This window comes from Alosa alosa, chromosome 22 (genome assembly GCF_017589495.1).
Source record: "Alosa alosa isolate M-15738 ecotype Scorff River chromosome 22, AALO_Geno_1.1, whole genome shotgun sequence".
NCBI lineage: Eukaryota > Metazoa > Chordata > Actinopteri > Clupeiformes > Clupeidae > Alosa > Alosa alosa.
Window position 1 is genome coordinate 9,295,002 of NC_063210.1, and position 23,668 is coordinate 9,318,669.

The window sequence follows — 23,668 nt, forward strand, 5'->3', positions numbered from 1 at the left end:
CTCTCTCTCTCTCTTCCTCTCAGATTTTATTCTCTCTTTCTCTACTGTTATTCTTTCTCTCTTCTCCCCTACCATGTCCCCTCCCTCTCCATCTCTATATGACTGGGTAAGTGTACAGGACTGCAGTGCTTAACCAAGCCCTTCTGTTTTCACTACAGCTGAAATATTACTCTGACCTTACCCTGTCATCAAAACACAGTGGGAAATACGGTTTTCTCTGTCTCCTCTCCTCACTATACCCCTCCCTCTCTCGCTCTCTCCCTTCCCTCCTTGCTCTCTCTCTCTCTCTCTCTATCTTGAGAAAATGGTGCTGTGCTCCCAGTGTTCCAGGTCTTGCCGGGCATACCCACTACACAAATTGATCTCTGCTTTGTTTTTTTTTCTTTCTTTTTACGGGCCAAAGGACTCTCTTTCTGCACACACACACACACACACACACACACACACACACCCAACCCATCTTTAGAGAGGCAGATATTGCAAAGCAAATTGCAGATCGCACCTGATCGCGGGCCTCCAGCCTGTCCTGCTGTCACCAGCCCGTGACAGAGATCAATAGACTGGAGCAGTTACCATACCCAGAACTCTCCCCAGCCTCTGATCCTCCCTTCCACCGTTTCACTTATTTATTTCATTTATTTTTTTATTTCTTTTTTTTTACAGGCCACTCTGACATTTATGTGTGGGCTGGAAGTCTATCGAGGATGAGAAGGGCTCACACGCAGTGGGGCGAACAGCGAGCGTAAAATACTAGCAGTAGTGATTACAGCCGGTGAGGAGCACAAGTGGCTAGAAGTGTTTACACACCTCTGAGGACCATGCAGATTGATGGGGGTGGACGTTAAGGGGTGGTGGTGGGGGTCCACAAGGCCTTCTCCCGCACCGCTGGGGGAGCCAGATCGATTGGCTCCCTCACTTCCTCATAATGGGGTGGACAGTGCCACTAATAGGGAGCGATAAAGCAACTCTGTGGCCTGCTTTGCTACCTCCAAAAAAATGAAATAAATAAAATGAACGAAAAAAACAAATCTGCTGGAAAAAAAAAAAAAAAAGCCATCCAGGGCACCATCCAGGAACCCGGCGGCAGGCCGCATAATATTTCAGCGCTAACGACTTTCTTCGGGAGTAAGGCTTTCAGCAAACGGGATCTCTCTTTCCTCCTCTCCATCCATCTCTCTCTCTCTCTCTCTCTGCATGTTCATTTTCTCTCTCTCTCTTTCTTTATGGACTGGTGTTAATGCGAGTGGGCGTTTTACAAGCATCTCACAGAAATGACAGCCTATTAAAAATCACAGCACTGAACTCTTTGCCCCCAGTGAGTAAAACAATGCAGTGGATTTGAATTCTTGCTCTTATTTGATCCCCTTCACCACACACACACCAAACACACACACACACACACACACACACACACACACACTTCCTCTCTCTTCAAACTTAGGACCATTAAAGGGGAAGGACAAGGTATGATATTTTCTCCTCTTTGACTAACTGCATTAAATAAGCATTAGTGTAGAAAATGTTGAGAAAAGTGCATAGAGCAGAGAGGGAAACAAATGCTGCCCTTTGTTTGTTTATTCTATCCCCAGGGGATGACGGCAAAGAGAGAGAAAAAAAATAATTAGCATTTTTGTTCCCGCTATCTATAACCTTTCTCATTTTAGATGAATGTAACATGAACAATTACAGGCTTGTTGTGCCAAAGGATATGTTTCTCTTAGGGATGCATGATATATCGGCGGCCGATATATTTTGGCGATAAGTGAAAAAATGAAAATATTATTATCGGTCCGATAACAGAATTCTGGCCGATAATTTGCGCCCGATATTTTTAAAGTCCTAATTTAGGCCCTCGTAAGGTCCGTCTGGCTACACTGAGCTACTTAAGCTTGGTTGGCTATACTTTTTCCTCAATAAAATGTCAGCGGTGTGAATGTATTTCACCACTCAGCCCTATCTAGAGCCGTCTTGTGCTGGTGTGTTTGCACTTTACCGCGCTGATCGGGGAAACAAATAAGCAAACTCGTTAGTGGGACGAGTACATAAGTAGGCCTAGTTCTAAGTTGTGTTTTAGTATTATATTTGCATTCACGTTAGCTTGGGTTTTGTATTACTACCTAGAAATATGCTAACCATTCCTGCTTCAATTCCAGACAGGTCATCATAATAAGTTATTAAAACCTTCGGGGCTAACCCCTTTCATTTCTGCTGCAGCAGGTTGTGCGCAACAGAGTAGACAGACATAAGACACAGTCTGTGGAGTTGCAGTTTTATTCAGTTGAAACTAAACATAAGTTTCCCTCACAAACTCTGATTTGGTCACTATACTGTAGCTTATTCCCAGCTGAGCCGTTTATGAGCGTTTAGTCCTAAATTAAAACGATTCATACTCTCTAGCCACTCACTCGCAATTCACTGACGTCAGGTTCACTTAAAGGAGCCACACATACTGTAGGGCTAGGCTACTGTTATGTTGTTGACTGCAGCACTATTGAGGACTATTTTGAGTTCTGTCCATCATTTGGTGGTAGGTAAAATTACTGCAATAAAATTATGCTTATTAAATGCTTTCCCCAAATCACTTTCACAATTTTTTTCCAAGAGTAATATTATCGGTTATCGTATCGGTATCGGCCACAACAAACCAATAAATATCGGTTATCGTTATCGGCCCTAAAATTCCATATCGGTGCATCTCTGCTACTGTAAAAGCCTGTGATGTGGACAAATCTTTTCAACTTCCCAGCATTAAAAACCCACACATGCATTACGCATATGCACGGTCTTCTTTTCGATCAGATTGATCTTTAAGGCCTTTATGTATTCATTACCTTACCGCATTTAAAGAAGTAAGGGTATAGGCTACAAAAGGGTAATGGAGTGCAAACAGACCTCCCAAGAACAGCCCCACCCATACTGCTAAAGTAGTTTAGCATTGCAAGGCCATCTCAGCGAGTCTGTCACAGCAGTAAAAAACTCTTCCAGCGCTCAGCACGGGTACCACTGTTCCCGGGCTCTGAAGGACAAAAACCCATATCTTAAGTCGGGCGGTACTCAGCACGGGATTTGGCTAGGGAACCGGAACACAGGGCCGCTTAATGTTCCGCCATCCTCAGACCCTCCCGCCCCCCAACCTCATTCTCCGGCACCTCAGTAACTCCAATGGTAATCGTAGCTTGAGAAACTTCTCATCCGTGGGTGATAGCCTTGAGCTCATTAGCCTCAGCAGTTCATTACCGCGGGGCCTGGAGATTACCACTGCTGTTCGCGGACTCCCATTGACAGGGGAGCGACTCGTGCATGGGAGAGCGAGGCCTCCATTCTTCCCTCGTCTGAAAGGAGACGACATGAGACAGACAGACAGACGACGGGGCTGAGAGCAGCCAGAAATGGAGCCTTAATGTCTCCCCTTTTTTTCTTCTTTGATTCAATAGCGTCCCGAGCGGAGATGATAAATATGGACTGTGCACAAATGCCGCGAGCCGTCAAATTGTACGGCAATAAATGTTCCAGGAGAGACAAAAAAAAGACTGTTATTTCTTTCTTCCCTTTTCCTTTTTTTTGAAGTGCCGTGTGCGTGATGTTCCTTTTTGAAGACAACTGTGTGGCATCCCAGGGAGATTACTCAAGAATAATAGAGATGCCTTCATCTTTGCATGCTTCCCTTTTTGATTCAGTGATTTGTCAGAGTAAGTGGGTAGAAAAAGAACATATGTCAGATCTAGTCACCCAAACATATGATGTCTTCTTTTTAATAAAAAAAGGAATAGAGCAGAGACGTGGCACTAAAAGCTATGCATTAGTAAGCACTCAAAGTCGGAGGCAATAAAATGCACAAATAACACTCCGTCTTTCGGACATTATGAAGGCGAGAGGAAGTGACACGTGAACCTTTCGTGGGGCTGAACGCTTGACCAGACTGTCTTAAACTTTGTAAACTGTGAGAGCCATAGGACTTGGGACATTCTAAAACGATTAACTTGATGGGAAATGTGATGGCAGTCTTGACTGAGGGAGGGTGGCGGCTCTGTCCTGTCCTCTGATACAGACTGATGATAGGGGTCAGGAGCCGCACGGAAAACAAACTGACACGAGAGACTTCACCCCCGGATCGCTCAACTCAAGCGACAGTCCATGGCAGAGCAGTGGTCTGTCTGGCGCACCCAGACAAATATCCCGATGCACTCCGACAGACGCATAAACAAAGCCGCCGACGGAGAAGACTCGGAAGGACAGCCGGCGCGCAGAGAGAGAAAGGGAAGTGATATGGAAACAGCGATGCAGACGCTTTCTTTTTCCAGTTAAATCCACTCCTGGGAACGGGAGTAGTGTCTCGCTACTTTCACTCTTTTTCCTTTCTCCTTCTGCCTCGTTGTCTCGACGCATTAAATGAGATCCGCTGGACATAAAAAGTCGGGGCTCGACTCGGGATGAGTCGCAGACAGACAGAACTGGAAATAGGATTTAATCTGACAGAGGCGAAGCAACAGGACGGCAAGCTCCTACTGCCTGGGCTGCTGCACGCCGCTTAGACAGATTGAGACACTTTTTCTTTGTACTTTCCGAAAAAGGAAAAAGCACTCCTCAGAAGACATGTTCACGTCAGACGGCACACCCGCAGTGTAACCGTGGGTTCTTGGGGGTACTTGATCTTTGTGGGGGAAAAAAGAGACTCCGAACTTTGCTAAGTTTTGACATGGTACAGTACAAATGGAATCCTCGTTAAAATAAAACTTGGGCCATGTCTGTGTATCACTTTTAAACATTTGTAAAAGATAAAGACACAAAGAATCCAGATTGGCATCCAAATCCAGTGTCGGACTACTCATCTTCAACCATTAGACCTTAACACGATTCTAGTTCCTGTGCGTAGCTGACAGGCGTCGGTTGATTGGCAGACACTTGAATGAATGGAAAAGTATAGACTGATAATGAGAGAGAAAGAGGTTAGTCAGTGAGTATACAGTACACAAGAGCCTCATGATGAGTTTCTAAAAAAAACTCTGTGCACTACTCTGCATAACTGCACTGCATTGCAAACCATCTATATCTGCTGATGACAGCAAACTGACAATATTACTTGTTTAAACACACACGCTAATTAGTGCACCCACAAGCTTGTTTATGAACATGCTGTTTAGTCTTTATTCAGGTCTTCCTTTTCAACAAAAGTGTGACGTACACATGAAGGCTCTATACGAGTCATTACCCGGGCCAGGCATTCTGTAAATACACCCAATCTCCTCACCCCCCAAGCTGTATTAGTTAACACAGTTTATTGCAGAATCACAACTTCCTGTTAACTCAGATTATTTATAGCAAACGCACTCTGCTTCTCAGATTGCGATTCTGCCTTGCACATTCTGTCAAAGTTTGGGCACACGGAAAGGCTTGTTTGCATATATTTGCATCCAATTAGCACATCAAACCTTATGACTTGAAAGGGGCGCCTTGTCAAGAAGTGCTTTGCATCTCTCTCTCGTACCCCTTCTTTCTCTCTCCCCTCTCTTGTGTTCCCTCTCTTCCAAATCCATTAGGAATGTTTCGATTAAAAGAACAATTAGATAAGTTTAACCTCTCACAAGAGAGGAATTACATCGTTCTTGATGTGCATGCTTGTAAATGGGGTTTATGTTTGTGTGTGTGTGTGTGTGTGTGTGTGAAACGTGTTTGTACAGTTCACAGTCATGACTAAGGTTCTCGGTAAATTTGCTTGGACTATGTTTGGCTTCAACTCTCACGAGCAGAAACGGGAGCAAACGTTTGTGCTGAGGCTTACTTACCCTCCTTTCCCGAAGTGCAATAGATGTGCAATTTTCTTGTTTGCCCTGTTTAGCGGTATGTGAGGAGGAGACGGACGCGTGTGGTTGACTAGCTGAATTGCATTAATTTGACTCAACAACGATGTCAACACAAATCAGTCAGGCATTCGAGTCTCCTGCAAACTCGCACTGAGCCGTTAAACAAGTGCCCAAACAATTAATCAACTTGTAATTACGAGCACTATTTAACTGGAACTTTGCTTTGAAAAGAACCCTGACTTTGGCAGCAATGAGGACGGGAATAAAGCCCTTTCATTGCGCATCCTGTGTCATCTTGCCAATAAATAAATATCTGTGTTTGTATGGACATTTAGCCTACGGTGCTTGTCTAATGACTGCCAATTAAATGCTTACTGAATTAATCGAGTGCAATGTACAGGATCATGTAATTTGTACACTATCATTTTCACATTGCTCCACAGCTATAACCCAAAGCAGTTCATGTGAAGTGAATCCAGACCAAAAAATAAGAAGACTAAAAGACAATGACAATTGATAAGACAAGAGAAAAGGGATTTAAACATGCCAATAATGTCCCATGTGGAACAATTATACGCTCAGAGTGGTTCCACTTCGACAAAGTTCCTAAACCTGCAGGCAAAGACTTCATTAAGGCCTTAGTCATCATGACCTTAATTGATCCAACACACTGAGGTGGGAGGTCATTAAACAGAGGCTTGGGAATAAATGGCCTTCCCCCTGGGAACCATTACCTTGTCAGTCACTTACGTACGCCTCCAGCATGAAAGATTACACAGATCATAACTGGCAGCAAATCGCCACTTCAGCCATATGTCGAAGTCACATGCGTGTTCCGGCAGTACAGCAGTGGGCTGTCACGTGTTAAGTCATTCGGGGGAAGGGGTGGGTGGTGGTGGACGGGATGAAGCAACATTCAATTACGAGTGACAGGTCTCAGCTCATTTCCATGTCAGGCTCACAATGCCACTCCGTCAGGCGACCGAGGGGCGTTAAATCAAGTCGAAGAGCAGAGAGAGAGCGCTCGCCATTTCATTCCTGAGTCATCACCCTGCTGGAGGTGAGGTGGAAGTGCACATGACAGCTTTTTTTTTGTGTGCAAGGAGGAAAAAAAAAACACGACAGAACAACATTTCCAAAAAGAGAGGAACACAAAAAGGCGAAAGCCTTTTTTTTCCCCGCTCGAAAAGTCCCTCGGCTGTGTTGTGTGAGACGGGCGTGAAATGAAGGTCCTGACGGGACACGGCATCGGGCTCAACCTCCGGTGACGTGACCACAATATCCCCACCCCCTAACCCCTTAAGTGTGCCCATCTGATATCATTAGAGGACATTTATTCCCCCTTTCTCTCACTGTTAGCTCACTTACAATGATTAATTACGTCAAGCTCTTTCTCTGACAACTCGCCTCACTCGGGGGAGAGATACTCGCCTCCCTCTTCTGTCTCTCTGTCTCGTTCTATCACTCTCCCCTTCACTCCTCTCAATTCGATTCAAATTCAATTCTGCGAGCGTTCCATCTGCTTTCGTTGCCGTGGCACTCCTGGGCCACACCTGCGGAAAAAACAACAATAACGCCGCACCAATAAAAACAAACAGCGCCACCTATAAACAACGGACGTGGTTGCACTACTGCAGGTCAAAGTGACAAGGCTGTGTGGCAGGGGAGAGGCTATAACACTGAAAATGGGATAATGCCGCAGTGTTTCATGTGATTCATTCTACATATGTCAGCATTTGTTTCCTGTGTCGTTTCTTCTCTGTGTTTATAAGCGCACACTGTCTCCTCTCATCACTCTTTCAGTCTTTTTTTTTAAGGTACATGTCAGTTTGTCTCCTGCTATCTCCATGAAACACCCTATCTCTCTCTCTCTCTCTCTCTCTCTCTCTCTCTCTCTCTCTCTTATACTCCCCTTATCCTCGCTTCCCCATTTCTCAGAAACATTTTGAACGCCAGTCACATATTCTCTCTGTCTCATAGGCGCACGCACACCCACATCCATACGCCCACAATCCCAACAACATCGACCCTCTCTCTTGTCAGTTTTTAAAAGCACTTCACCATGATTCTTCAGCAGATGCTGTTGCCTGTGTGTCTGTACTGTATGTGTGTGTGTGTGTGTGTGTGTGTGTGTGTTGTGTGTGTGTGTGCATGTGTGTGTGTGTGCGTGTGTGTATGTGTGTGTGCGTGCGTGCGTGCGTGCGTGTGTGTGTCGCGTGTGTGTGTGTGTGGAGAATGTTCTCCGTGTGAACGCCGCCCCCTCACACACACCCCACACTGCCTCCCTCATCCCTCTCAGCTTGCCAGGCTTCCGCTGCCGCCGCCGCCGCTCTTGACACTAACGAATCCCCTCCTCCTATCCAAACAGACGCAGACATGTGTCTTGTGTTTAAACACACACCCCTCAATTACACACACTGCGCGCGCGCCGCACGCCTGTGTCGGTGGTGGTGTCTGTAAGTGGTGTGTGTGTGTGTGTGTGTGTGTGTGTGTGTGTGTGTGTGTGTCTGTGTGTGTCTGTCCACTGTGTAAGTAATCCACTTAAACAGCCGGAAATGAAAAAGACCCACAGATGTTCTGCCTCGGTGCCAGCTGAGCTGCCGAAAGGAAGGAGGAGACCTGCGGGTTGCTTTTTTTCGTGCCCGGCTGCGGTAGGCGAACGTGGACGACGCTCGACGGCTGGCCCGCACCAACTGCTTTGTTATATGTCGCGCGCACGCTGCTCCATTTAACGGCAAATGTGTTGTGTCATTTGAGAGGGGCATAGCACTGTGTAGCCTAGTGCATCCAGCCATGGCATAACATGGTATAACGCTAAATCACTGCGCTGCCAAGCCTAATATATCTTAATCTATTTCAGCGCTGTTTGTAGTTTAATGTAGCATACTATAACTCTGAGGACAATATACTACCAAATACTGTTACATTATCAGCATATTGTGATATAATGATACCATGTGCTGCTTCAGCATAGCATAACATACTACTGCTGTGTGACAGCATAGACAGCAGCTATATCATAAGGCTTGAGGGCAATAAACACTGCATAATTCAGCCGTGTACATAAAGTCATTAGCGTTAACATAATTTAGCCGTGTTAAGCGATAAACAGAGTAGACCCCCTGCATGTGCCAGAAAACTCATGTACGGCAGCCCAACTGAAGACAAATTGGATTCTTTTATTTTGCCTCACATTCCAGGTGAAACCGGAAAAAAGACGCCACACGGTTTCCTCGAGGGGATTTATGCAGTGCTGCACACATGAAAGTGGATTGGGATGGGGAGAGGAAGCAGTGAGACTGGTTCCCTGTAGGACAAGAAAAAGACGAGGACAACGATGGCAACGGCGTGGATTAACGCACGTCGTCGAAATCTGACGCGCGGTGACAATTTAATCGCCGACTGGTTCCTCGTTGATGGAATAAAAATGAAGACGGAAAAAAAAAAGATTTTTTAAAAAAGGATGAGTGAGAACCAGAACGTCCCCATCATTAATATGAGTCATTTGCTCTTGTTCCCTTGGTCATATCTTGTTAATATGGCTGTTAGGGGCCTACAGATGGATATGCTGTATGCATTATATGTGTATTTCGTTATCATTTGTGCTCACTGTCCTTGTGTGCAGAGCTATCTCCTCTATCAGATTTGCTGGCACATTGTGCAGAAAAATCCTATTTATTCATTAAATTCTCTCTCCTTCTCTCTCTCCTTCCATCTTTTTCGGCTTATCCATTCATTTCCTGGAAATGCACCTCTCCAGAGGGTGGAGATGGTGTAAAAATCTCTGTACAGAGCAATATGCTCTCCTAGATCACTCTCCCCCCTCTCTCCCTCCCTCTCTTTCTCCCTCTCTCTCTCTCTCTCTCTCTCCCTCTCGGTCTCTTTGTGTGAAGATTATTAATCTATTATGGATCTGAGCTGAAGTCTGCAATGTTTTAAGGATTGCATGCTGCCTCTCACTCATGTGCTATGCACTCAAGAGGGCAGGTGAGTGGAGACTGTTGCCTACCCATTCAAGCCTTCAGCGATATTGACTGATGCAACCTCAAAGTTCAGTAGCAAGCTACTCTACAGGCGCTCTCTCTTTTAGGCATTTGCTGTGCTCTTGCCAAAGTGACTCACCAAAGCCCTTATTATGCCATCACAAGAATGTATACTGTCAGGCTCAATGCGGTTAGGATGAGCTACATCCACTGAGTGGTCAATATAGCCTTCGGCATTATCTCTTTATGTCGGTGGACATACGTTGAGATGGAAATAAAAACGGGCAGGAACGGGACGCATGGAACGCGCCATACATATTTCTCCTGACAGCGGCCGAGGCCGTGGTTAAGTATGTTTCAGGCACGTCGTTATTTCTGTGACGGATGAATGGCGATAGTGAGGTCCGTCAGCCTAACGGTGGCCGAGGGAGCCGTAAACGGGCGCGGATCATTCAGAAAGCCTCTCCGCACGAGGAGCCATCCATCTGCATCTGCTCACTCGCTCCCTCTCGTCTCGTCTCATCTCGTCTCGCGAAGGCAACAATAACAGCAGCAACAGCAGCAGCAGCGACAGGGCCGGTGGAGACGGGAGGCTGCCACAAATCTCCATCCCTCCCCTCTCTCTTCCCCTCTTCTTCCATCTCTCTCCTCTCTCTTCCCCTCTTCTTCCATCCCTCCCCTCTCCTCCTCTCTCTTCCCCTCTTCTTCCATCCCTCCTCTCTCTTCCCCTCTTCTTCCATCTCTCTCCTCTCTCTTCCCCTCTTCTTCCATCTCTCTCCTCTCTCTTCCCCTCTTCTTCCATCCCTCCCCTCTCCTCCTCTCTCTTCCCCTCTTCTTCCATCCCTCCCCTCTCTCTTCCCCTCTTCTTCCATCTCTCTCCTCTCTCTTCCCCTCTTCTTCCATCCCTCCCCTCTCCTCCTCTCTCTTCCCCTCTTCTTCCATCTCTCTCCTCTCCTCCTCTCTCTTCCCCTCTTCTTCCATCCCTCCCCTCTCCTCCTCCCTTTGCCTCTCTCTTTTTCACCTCTCCCATCTCCTCCTCCCTTCTCCTCCACTCTCCCTTTCTCCTCCTCCGTCTTCTACCTTTCCTCTGGTGGGTGGATGCCTTGACAGTAACCGTCTCGTACCGACGGACGGCAGGGGGAAATGATGGAGCAGAAAGGGCGGGGCATGTATGCACTCCCTTTAGCCTCAATACCAAGCAGACGCGTGATGCACCACACTGTTGGGGAAAATAAAGACAAAAATCGAATCCTCGGCTCACGGAACACATGTCCGTATCAAAGACCATGGGTATCTGCAAAATCTCATTAGTGTTAATTCCCCTAGTCTTTCGCTCTCTCTTTCTCTCTCTCACTCTCTCTCTCTCTCTCTCTCTCTTCCTCTTCCTCGCTCTCTTTTTCTCTCTCTCCACCACTGGCTGTCTTTCATTTTCTCACTTGTTTTCTTTGATTGTTGTTCGTTAGCTCCGAGGCACACTGAGCACACAGCAACAGGAGCCGAGCAGCGCAGAGCAGCATCTTTGAAAAATCTACTACATTCACAGACTCTGCATCCGCCACCCCTCCCCGAAATGCAATCGATAAAGATTGCTGAATTTTTTTTCTTTTTCTTTTTGTATCGTGTCTTTTCCACAGGTGGGCCGGGAGAGATTGTGGATGCCTGATCTACTTTCAGTCCTCTCTACAACCCTCCTCAAAACCCAGAGAGAGAGATATAAGGGTGAGGGGGGGGGGGGTAGAGAAAGGTGAAGGGAAGGAGGTGTTCTCGAAGAAGCTCGAAATAACCCCACACTGGAGTCAAGATGAGAAACCGGCAATTATTCTCTCAAAAGCGGAGCCGCTCCAGTCTCGGAGGGTGTCGGGTGGTGGTGGTGGTGGGGGCGAGTGTGTGGGACAGCTACGTCGACGATCGTGGGGTGAGTCGCCCAGTCTGTCGGCCCGAGACTGGATGTGTCTGTAATTATACCCTTGAGTATGGCTGGAGAAATCCCAGAGCTTTCATGCGCTTGTCACATTCGGGACATCTGAGCGAAAGTCTGCTACCGTCATGCTCCTTCTCTCTTCTTGCCTTCCTCGTGTCCTCGCTGCCTCGTGTCCTCGCTGCCTCGTGTCCTCGTTGCCTTGCTCCCACTGCATAGGCGTCACAGCAATTAAGGACACAGAGCTTGTCCCCCGAGAGTTTCCTAGCAAAGGCACTTAAAATGATGCTTGTCCTTTTTTCATTTTGGTTTGTGTGTGTTTTTTTTTTCTCATGTGTGTCGTCTTTTATTGTTTGTTTGTTTACTAAGAAAGCCATAAAGATGAAGTTCCCCAGTGGGGTGAGTCTTGCGATGGGGTTTTGGGAGAACTTGGGCAGGTAAAAGAGACTTCCAAAGTAAACGGAGATATTTATTCCCTCCACACACACACACACACACACACACACACACACACACACACACACACACACACACACACACACACACACACACACATGATCTACAAACTATTCCCAAGACATTTACACACACACACACACACACACACACACACACAATCACACTCACACAAGACAATACACACACACACACATACATGACTGACACTGAGCATAGACACATATTATCAAACATGTACAGTACACAGCAACAGCCAACTTCTCCCTTCCTCCTTTCCTCTCTCTCTCTCTCTCTCTCTCTCTCTCTCTCTCTCACACACACACACACATAAACACACACACAGTGGAATGAGTCTTGCGATGGGGTTTTGGGAGAACTTACATGGGTAAAAGACCAAAGTGCCAAAGTAAACGGAGAGATACCTATTCCCTCCCAACAACACACACACACACACACACACACATACAAATAATCTACAAACTATTCATAAGACTTTTATACACACACACACACACACACACACACACACACACACACACACACACACACACATACAGACATGACTGACACCTGTGCATAGACACATATTATCAAACATGTACAGTACACAGCAACTGCCAACTTCTCCCTTCCTTCCTTTCTCTCTGTCTCTCTCTCTCTCTCCCTCTCTCTCTCTCTCTCACACACACACACACACACACACACACACACACACACACACACACACATAGCCGTAGCCTTACCTGCAGTGCCTGTGCACCCCTGCCACAGTTTCGATGATGAAGCACTCTCCCTCATTCAGGCAGAAGGCCAGATCTTTGTCTTGGCAGCGCTTGAAATGCTCCGAGCGTGGCGTTGGGTTGGTTGGAGCTGCTGCGTTGAAAAGGGGGGGGGGACACAAACAAAGCAGAGAGAGAATGTTAAAAAAAAAACGACATGGGCCAGAGGAAAAGAAAGAAAGAAAAGAAACGAGGGAATAAAAAAACAAGACAGAGTGGGGAAAGGAGGAGAGAGATTAATCAGATGGGAATAATCAATCGTCCTCCATTACCTCCTCCCAAGGCAGGAGAATAAACTCACATTTAGCTCTATTTCAGCTCACAGCCAATTGAACCTAACGCTCAGCACATGACATGAAATGCGTACAAATGTTTTTTTTCCCCCCCCAGTTATAAAAACGGGATGTGGGGAACGAGGGGTGACTTAGCAATTATGCAAAGTTCATGGAACAACATATTAAACACAAACACACAGACACAGACACAGACACAGACAGACACAGACACAGACACACACACACACACACACACACACACATACACACACACACACACACACACACACACACACACACACACACACACACACACACACACACACACACACGTTTGCCAGGGTTAACTGTGGGTCAGATGAATTGGGCTTTATCTGAAACCAGTTGTGTCCAGCCTGTTCCCTCTCACAGTGGATGGACATGGCTGTGTAAGTGACATGCTGGTCACACGGGCCCCGTGTGCCCAACAACAACAACAACAACAACAACAACAACAACAACAACAACAACATCAGCGGCCGCGGTGTCAACGTCAACAAACAGAGAGGGTTGGAGGCGAGAGAGGAGAAGAGAGGAGTGAAGGAGGAGGAGGAGGAGAAGAGGAGAGGATCGCTCGGGTCAGCTGTGTGTGGCCAGACTTAGCTGGAACGATGATGGATTGATATGCGGCAGTGACAGGAAAGAACCAAGCAGCTTCACGTGGGCTTCTTGAGTAAGCTCATGAGGCCAAGGATGGCATTTCACTGTATTGGGGGGATGGAGGGGGGGTGTCAGTGTGTAAAAAACGTGTGTTAGCTGAGTGCTTTGACTGTGTCTATGAGTGTATGTGAGCGTGTGTATATTTGTATATGTGTGTGATGCTCTTGAGTGAGTGCGTGTATGTTTTGCATCGCGTGCTCTGGCAGGCATGCCGAGGCTGTGTCCTTTTGACAGAGTTGTGGCTGGGGAGGGCTCTATTGCATTGATCCCTGTTAAGCTGACCCTGCTCTCTTCCCCCCTTCCCTTCCTTCTCTCTCTCTCTCTCTCTCTCTCTCTCTCTCTGTGTGTGTCTCCTGGCTGTTGCATCGCAGCTATGTGCAGTTGCTGCAATGCAGGTGTTCTGCCTCACTGCGTACACAAGAGCCTCCAGCGCTGGCTTGCCAAAGTCCCACACTCCGCCCATGGCCAGGCCAGGCCACGAACAACTCAACTCAACAGAACTCAACCTAACTCATCTCGATACAACTCCGCTCGCTAATGAACATCTACTGAACTGGACCCAAGTCAGTGGAACGCAACTTAACTCAACTCAACTCAGTAGAACTCTAGTCTGTAATGAACAAGTTCTAGGAGCAGTGCTTATTCAAGCCATGGTGGAGTTTGTTTATATTAAGCAGGGTTACAGACTTGTTGTATGACTGACAATTTTGCAAGACAGTGAGACACTGTTTTGTTAAGTTTTTTTCCATTTAGAGTGCTGTAGTGTTATCTTTTTATGGTAGGCAGGTTTGAGCTGACATTGCTTTCCACTGCAATAGGTCACTGTCAAAGGAACCTTTACCATCATCATAAAACAATCATAAAAGTAGGAAACTATAGTGATAACATAAAAATCTAACATAAAATATGCTGATGAGATGCTGTATTTGCAATAATACGCAATGTGAACATAATTCTTCTAGTGTAGTACACTCTCATTATTGTGGGACCACAAAAGAATAAAACTAGCAAATAGCTGCTACTGCTGATTTCTGTTAAAAGGAAAATACAATTTTGGTGGAAGATTAATATTATTTGAGATAATCGGCCAATCAAATTAGACTCCTACCTGCTATGCTCCTGAAGCAATGTGTTGATTGGCAATGTGTTGGTGTTTTCTATGACTAAGGCTTAATGACTGTGTTTGCTTTCCATTTGCAGAGGATATTTATAGGATATTTTTACACACATACACGGAACAGAAAGCAAGAGGAACGTGGTGATTAATTCGCTAAATTTGACAAGTACATTGGATTAGAATTACGGACTGTGCACTTCAAAGCACTCATCTGTAACACCATGGAACCTAATTTAAATGATGAGCAAAGTGCAAAGTCACTCAGGGGCAAAAGTGTCTCATTCTTGAAGTAAAGCTATTGTGTTGCGTGTACCAGTACTGAGCTGCCTGACCCACTGATGCTTGGTGCTGAGGATCTTCCTTGAGGTATTAAATTAGCAAATAGATTTTGCCTCCTTATTAAATTAGTTTTAGTTAGACCTTAGACATTGCACTTGGCCCTTTTAAATTGGGACTGTATGTCAAAGATGTAGTTATTGTCAGTGTATGCTCTACAACAGCCCAATACAGTTTCTTTTGGAGTGACCTGTATTACTGTCAGTTTTTATCATTGCATTAATATGCGCATGGACTCAGGCTTTAGTTGTCCACTGTGAAGGGTCTCCATGGGCAACACATGAATTATGGCTCAGATAATTTCCCCAGCCACTGATCAAAGGTTAGTTATTTTTATGCCGTGTAGTGAAAATAGAAAATGGAACACAAACTCAACACACTCAGTTCTGATTGCACGCATGTCCTCACTTTCCCTCGCCACCAAATGGCCTCTCTTCTCTTTCACCAAAACCCCGCTTCAATCAGTGGGCATCTGTGCGGATCACGTGTTCAAGGGGCAGGGACGGGTCTCGTTATTGCTTACAGCCCCAGAGCTTGACAAAGAAGGCTAATGGTGGGCTCCCTTAGTTTGATCAGCGAGGAAAAAAGACTTTGCACGAGGCAGAATAAAGTCATACCATCTTGCGACCGAATCTTCCGGTTCAAATGAAAGGCAGAGAGAGATGATGGGGAAGAGTACACATAATAAATGCATGACCCTGGATCTTCTCCAGGGAGACGAGGCATTTATTGAATTAATGAACACGCTGATCGATGCAGGGGGGTTCTGATGAGCTATTAGCGAATCAGCTTTATTATATGACTGATCGTTGATGAGGTTATTAAAACACGCAAGTGTGGAAAAAAGGTACGGGTGGGTGGGGGTGGGGCAGGCCTAGAGGGAATGCCGTTTTCACTTGGGGACTCGACCGCTGTCGTCTGTATACTGCTGCCGTGGCTGTTGCAGCCAATCGACGTGCCGCTGAAAAGCCATGCCGGAAAAAAACCACAAAAAAACGAAAGCTCTCAGGATCCGACCCGAAAGGCTCGGGCTAATTAGGACTACAGCACAATAAAGATTTCTTTTAAGTCCCAGACGTGTTGCTTCGGATAAAAAGACAGAACATTTGTTTTTCCCCCACTCCAAACCCTGTGCGGTTTCAGCTTTTTTACAGTCAGTTCATACATTCATGTGGTATACATCTGTGAGACCTCAGCAAACAAACGCAACAGTGTCGATGATCGGAAGACTTCCCGCAGAGTTTTCTAAGGACTGGTGGTCTGAATATTTTACATTTCATAAAACAATGTATAATCATATTTATGCATACTGGCTTTCTGCTACACAGCCTTTGGTAGACCACTAAACAATATCCATGACTCAGAGAGCAAAATATTTGAACATGACTGCCATTGTGTACCCTGGAAACTCCAGAGTTCTCGCAAGAGCACAATTTGAATTGTCTCTGCGAGACACTCTGGCAATAAGTAATGATGCATGTTACTTTTGCCACTTGTATTGCGGGGAGCCAATCACATTAGTGTATCTGATAAAGGCGGGCCAGAGGCTAGCTAAACAGATGACAGTCGTAGTGTTATCCAATTGCGTCAAAGTCCAGAATCTGCCAGTAAACATTGGTCGTATTGTGTTATTCAATTGTGTGCAGTGAATGGAATGTTCTGTACACATTCTGAGCACCAGACTTAATGCATGTGATGTGTCTGGACGTCTTTTTTTGGAGATGTCACTTGGGCCTGATGTGTTAATTGCCAACACTCCCTTGTTCTTGTCGACGAGAGAGACATAAAAAAAAAAAACCTACCACCCCCCACCCATTCCCTCAACACTTTTCACATACACTCTGCTGAGAAGTGATTCATCTCAGATCCTTTGAAATTAGCCTCACAATTTTTTCCACACACGCACACACACACACACACACACACTCGCTCAAAGCAATCTACACCACTTAATTCCCATGATGAAAGTTAAGAAATAGCCTTGCAGCGGCAGCTCTGAATTGAATCATAACCCCCTCAGGGTCATTCAAACTGAAATCACACTGACATGGAGACATTTTGCACTGCCAGTCAGATGCCTTCTGACTTACTGGAACCCAACCTTGCAAAATGTAGTTGGAAGGCGATTGCATATTTCGATTAGCCTTTTACTAACTCTCAAACAGAAGTAGAGATAAAAAGCAGACTAAAAACAACACACATGGCCTTCATGAATGAAACATGCGTATGTAGTTGCTAACTGATATAATATTAAAACCATTATGCATAATCACATAAAAGCAATGGGGACAATCGGCATGTTCTTTTTTTTGTTTTACTTTCTTTTTGAAGGGGAATTTAACACAAACACGCCCCACCATTTGAGTACAACACTACTACAATTCCCAAGGTTCAAGTTAATTCGGTTTTGAGAGGGAATACCCTCTCCAAAATCACATCACAACAAAATCCTATTCATACACTCAGACTCTGCATATTAAAACACACACACACACACCCTCACACACAACACTCACTCACAAACACACACACACACACAAAGGCACATACACCCACACACCCACATACAGATTCTCATCCTCAAAGTCACCACAGAGACACTGGTGTACATTAACATTTGTACCATTTTCCTGAATGCCTACCCAGTAATCACCCTGCTCATTAGAGAGCCCTCTGTGCAGCGAGCCTCCTGAGAGACTCCTGGGAAAACTCGCAGTGTTTACAGCCGAGCACATCAAACGAAGCACATATAAAAGAGAAGAGAGAGACAGACAGACAGACACACAGACAGAGAGAGAGGGAGAGAGAGAGAGAGAGGAAGAGAGCTGTGCATCTGTCTGAGGGAGAGAGTAAGTGAGAGAGGGTGTTTGTATGTGTGTGGCAGAGAGCAAGTGAGTGAAGGAGAATGAAGGGGAGAGAGAGAAAAAGTGATGCATCTGTGTAAGGGAGAGAGAGAGAGTTTGTATGTGGGTGACAGATACAGAGAGAAGTGAAGGAAGAGAGAGAGAGGAGAGGAGAGAAAAAGAGCGAGACAGTGTCCTTTGAGAATGCTGAGCTTCTCTTCCCAGCATGCAGTTCTGCCCTCACAATCTCTGCGCAGTGAACTTTCTCTCCGCGCCACAAAGCAACTGAGTTACTAAAAATCATCTCTAGCCTGAGCCCGAATCAGTGACCTCATGACATAACCTTGGCTTTTCAGTCGCACATTATCCAATCACAGATGACTTCCTCCAGTGAATATGAATCGCACTTCTCTTTCTTCTCCTCCCTGCAAGTCCTGTGAGCGATTGCGCTATACCTCCTTGCTAACGTTAATGCTAACGCCTCACAAGTTGACCTCTTGTATTGCCATGACAACCACTACACCGTTCACACATTGCTGCTTTGCCATGTTGCGGACCTTGTTTTAGGTTGAGTGCCTGGCTACTGAGGTCAGGCTGGGAAGTTCTTAAGAGTTCAGGGACATGCTAGCCCTGCCCGGCTCTGTCCATCAATCTGATCTGTCTTTCGGAGACAAGTGGTGACTGGTGGGGAGCTGGGAGGAGCAAGGTCCAAAAAAAAGTGTGTGTGTGTGCTTCTCACAACTAGTTATATAGCATGGCATGGGCATTGGTACACAAAAAAACCACACACACTCACTCACACACACACACACACATTATTTTCCTCTACAAATCCCTCCAAAACACATGCAGTCTCACCACACGCCCACATACACACACACAAACACACACATACACACACACAAACACACACTCTCGTCCCTCTGCAACCACCCACAACCCCCTCCCTCCACCACACACACACCTTGACAGCTTGTGATGGGTTTGTGCAGAGACATCTGTCAGCCTGTAAACACAGTAACAGTGCGTCCTGTCCTTCACCGGTCACACTGACAGACCCTGGGGGCAGAGTGCTGTGTGTGTGTGTGTATGTGTGTGTATGTGTGTGTATGTGTGTGTGTGTGTGTGTGTGTGTGTGTGTGTGTGTGTGTGTGTGTGTGTGTGTGTGTGTGTGTTTGTGTGTGTATGTGTGTGTGTGTGTGTGTGTGTGTGTGTGTGTGTGTGTGTGTGTTTGTGTGTTTGTGTGTGTGTGTGTGTGTGTGTGTGTGTGTGTGTGTGTGTGTTTGTGTGTTTGTGTGTGTGTGTGTGTATGTGTGTGTGTGTGTGTATGTGTGTGCGTGTGTGTGTGTGTGTGTGTGCGCGCATAGCCAGATCCTAAACGCAGCAGCTTTTTTCCTTCCTCCTGGCGAGAGCCCGAAATGATCCCTCCCTCTCTCTCTCTTTCTATCTCTCTCTCTCTCCCTCTCTCTCTCTCTCTCTCCCTCCCTGACTGCCTCCTCCAAAATAACAATAGATAGTGTTTACCTGGACATGTCTCACACAGGCAATTTCCTAGCTTTTGTGCCAGTATGTGTTTCTGTGTGTTTGTGTATGTGTGTGTGTGTGTGTGTGTGTGTGTGTGTGTGTGTGTGTGTGCGCCCCGCTGTTAGAACCGAGGCTAATTTTTTTGCCTCCAGTTATGTTTGAATGGATATGTCTTTAGGCTTGTATTGTTTGGCTGGCTGTGCAGCTCTCCTGCACTTGGCTGTTGCTACAGCCCTGACAGGCTTTTTGGAGAGCAAACCAGTTAACCCTTCAGTCCTCCAGGCCGCTCCCCTTCCAGAGTTAAACACCGTATTTCTCGAAGCCCTTCACAACGGTCCTCACACTCAAAAAGATTTTCACATGGCACAGAGAGAGGGGATAACAGCTGGAACATGCGTGAACCACATATGGTAGGGTCGATAAATATCCGCACATTTCTCTTCGCTAACAGCAGCTGTTATAAAGCACGGTGCCAGGGCAATAATACATGTTGTTAAACATAGCATATGTGAAATCTGTGCACGCTTATCAAATGCTTTATCACATATACCACTGGTGCACACATTAATAACTCTCACAATAAGCCTAATATGGTGTCATCTCTTATATATCATGAATCATTCATTATGGTACTGCGGCATAATCACCCAAGTCAGTTAAAATGAACATCTGTTGAGTACAGGCTTGTGCTAGGTCTAATTGAGGCATTGCAGTGTTTCTGTTTTGCGTTTCTTCGTTCAGTGTGTTTAAAGTCTCTCACATCGTCCTTTTTCATAAAAAAGTCTTCCCATCCCCTTTTTTCCAGGCTGAGATAGATGGTCATGACACATATGCGTGTGTGTCATATGTGTGTGTGGAGACCTATGAGTCTTCCTGCCTCTCCTCTCCTCCCTCTCTCTTTCCTGCCTCTCCTCTCCTCCCTCTCTCTTTCCTGCCTCTCCTCTCCTCCCTCTCTCTTTCCTGCCACTCCTCTCCTCCCTCTCTCCTCTCCTCCCTCTCTCCTCTCCTCCCTCTCTCTTTCCTGCCACTCCTCTCCTCCCTCCTTCTTTCTCTCTGTATCTATCTCCGTCGGTGTGTGTGTGAAGGGCGCTCATCTGGAAAGCATGAGGAGAACGGTTGCATAAGTTTTATGTATGTGTGTGTCTGTGTGTGTGTGTGTGTGTGTGTGTGTGTGTGTGTGTGTGTGTGAGAGAGATAGAGAGATAGAGAAAGTGTGTTGTCGAGGTGTGGCTAGCGGAAAGCGGAGGCACCGCTGCAGTCAGGGGAGACGTCCTCGTCCACTGACAGGCTGCCTAATGCGAGGCCAAACAAATGCATCTGTCCTCTTCCTCTGCTAACAAAAACCCAAATTCGTGAAAGAGACAGAGAGAGAGAGAGAGAAAGAGCAGAAGAGAGGGAGGGGTGAAGAGAGAGAGAGAAAGAGAGAGCCCTCTAAATTTAGATAACCCAGAATAAGCTTCCCAGTATGAGGTAAGGGCCTGCATAATGATGGGACTCAGTCAACGACAAAGAGCTTGGCGCTGCCGGATCAATGCCGCAGATTGCGGCATGAAAGCTCCCCTACTTCGTTTGTTATGACGTGAGATCGATCGGCTAATCTGCCCCGGCGCATTCGGGGGCTTCGGGGAAAAAAAACAAATTCACCGTGGCTGCCATGGCATGATGTATATGTTTGGAATAATGCATGTCCATAAGCGTCGTGGGGAACAACACAAGGTCAAATGGCATCGTGTCTTGCAGAGAGCATTTTAGAGGTAGGCTACTAAATTGGCTTTGGTCATTATAAACAAAGAACAAAAAAAAGCAACTATGCATATAAAGAAGCCATTTTACTCCTTCCACCTACTTCTCTTGTTTCATTAGGGATCCATAGAAAACAACTGTAGCTCGGCTGCTCCAGCTCTCCTCATTTGGTATTCAATTATTATTTATCTCAACTTAAAGCTTAAAGAGATTGAATCAGACAGGTGTGACTCTGTTTAATGGCATCATAAATTTGCGCCACTGTGCAATAAACAAGCTGGTCCCCAGGTTGTTTTTTAGCCTTTAAAGTGCCACGCCAAAGCTTTTCACTAGCGCCACGTATTGATCTCAGTTTGTGAATTTTGATGAAGTCAGTAGAGTTTACTTCTGCTGTGGGCTGCTGGGGAGATACTAAATGTTCAGCAAGTTAACATGGTAGGGAATGTTCCATAACATTATGGGATGTTCCTTGCTTGTTGTCTTTATCACATCAAATCTAATCGTGAGGGCATACTTTTGTATCGGGTCTTAATTGGGAAATTAATTGGAAAAAAACATTGAAAAATGGACCTAGACCTTGAACGTTTGGACTCATTTGACAAAACAGTTGTGTCAAAAATCCATGGAGGCTTTAAAAGCCTGCATTCAGTCCATTTCATGTAAACTGCACACCCAAACACATTTGGCATTGGACTGGGTTGTACTGACAACCTTGTTTTGTTTCCCTTCCTCTGCTTTTTCTTTCATTTCATGTCTCCTTTCATTTCTGTTCCTTGCATTGGCCCATAAATTATACCAAATACCAATAAAGCGTCCCGAGAATATAATCTTCATAATGCACTGCTCTGCATATAAAACTAAATGCTCCAGGTTGGATCATTAATGATCTATACTGTGTATCATCACACTATTGTGTGTAATCAGCTTGTAAGTGACATTCTATCTTACAAAAATATCAGAAGGCTAGACAACAAATAGTCATAACAATATTGATGCATAACGATAAATTCACATTATAGATCTGGTCGATTAGATGTGTGGAGGATTTTCTCCACTTTCACACTATTAATATGTCCATGTCCATTTCAGTCTATAACAGATGATCCATTGATCCACTGTGGGGCTGTAATAGCCCTATTTATGTGCATAACACAGCGGCAAAATCAGCCCTTTTAACAATCTAATCCAAAATGGTACAGCTACTTTATTACTCTGGGTGATTCTAATTCAAAGCAACCCTCAAATAGTCAGTACCTTGTAGTTTATAATAGCAACACCAAATTGATAACAGTGTGTGAAAAGGGCAAAAATACTCTGGGATTTGAAACGACTTCCACCTCTGCTTATTGACTTTGAGTCATTATTACTGCAAGAGACCCAGACTGTCACTGATACTCAGAGTTGTCAAATGTCAAATGTTTTCCTTTCATGTCATTTAAAGTTGTAGGAATGTCTCAGACATTTCTTAAATGACATCATTAGATAAAGCACCCTCTGGTGTACAAGGGACAGGGTTGAAAGCACCTGTTTGGGAAAGTGTCATTTGAGACAAGAAGTATGATCCTCTTGTATCTTTTTACCGACAACTGTAGAGGACTTTTAGAAACGTTGGCATTGACGTGCGTCAGATGCCGGCAATGGGCTTAGCTCCGTTAGAAGTACCAGTCATGGCGTTCTAAATTTTGGTGTCACTTGACGTGCGTCAGATGCCGCTCCAGTGGACGTTGGCCTGTAGTGTGTCACGCTCCTACATAATGATCCATCACTCCCCCATCAGCCACACATTTTGACAAGTGCATTGCATCCGCGCACTCATCTTAATAAGATAAAACTGGGACCAACAGTATGGCATGCTTGTATTCAGGTAAACTAACAAGCTTTTAGAGCCAACTTTAGTCTTACATCTCAGTTAAAAACAAGCAAAAGAGAAGAATGATCTATACTGCATGACAGGTTTGTTACAGAAAGAATGTCAGTTCTATTTAGACTAGAGAATGCCTGTTTACTAATTCCAAAGGAGCCAGAAAACGTACAAGGGGAATAAACAACTTGACAGGGGGTAATGGACATTGTAATTGTCAATGCATCAAAGAAAATAGACTCCATCCGAGAGAGTAGGTATTCAACTATTTTGACCACTTTGACTGTGCTTCACAACAAAGAGGCTGAAGGAGACATCGGCTCTGAAGAA

At 45.5% G+C, this 23,668-nt stretch overlaps 1 protein-coding gene across 1 annotated transcript in view; it reads right to left on the reverse strand.

The window, feature by feature from the left end:
- Positions 1–23,668, reverse strand: part of nrg3b (neuregulin 3b) — a 167,792-nt gene that overhangs the window by 52,131 nt on the left and 91,993 nt on the right. The window contains 1 exon segment of the mRNA XM_048234092.1: positions 12,905–13,034. Coding sequence (XP_048090049.1) covers positions 12,905–13,034 — 130 coding nt within the window.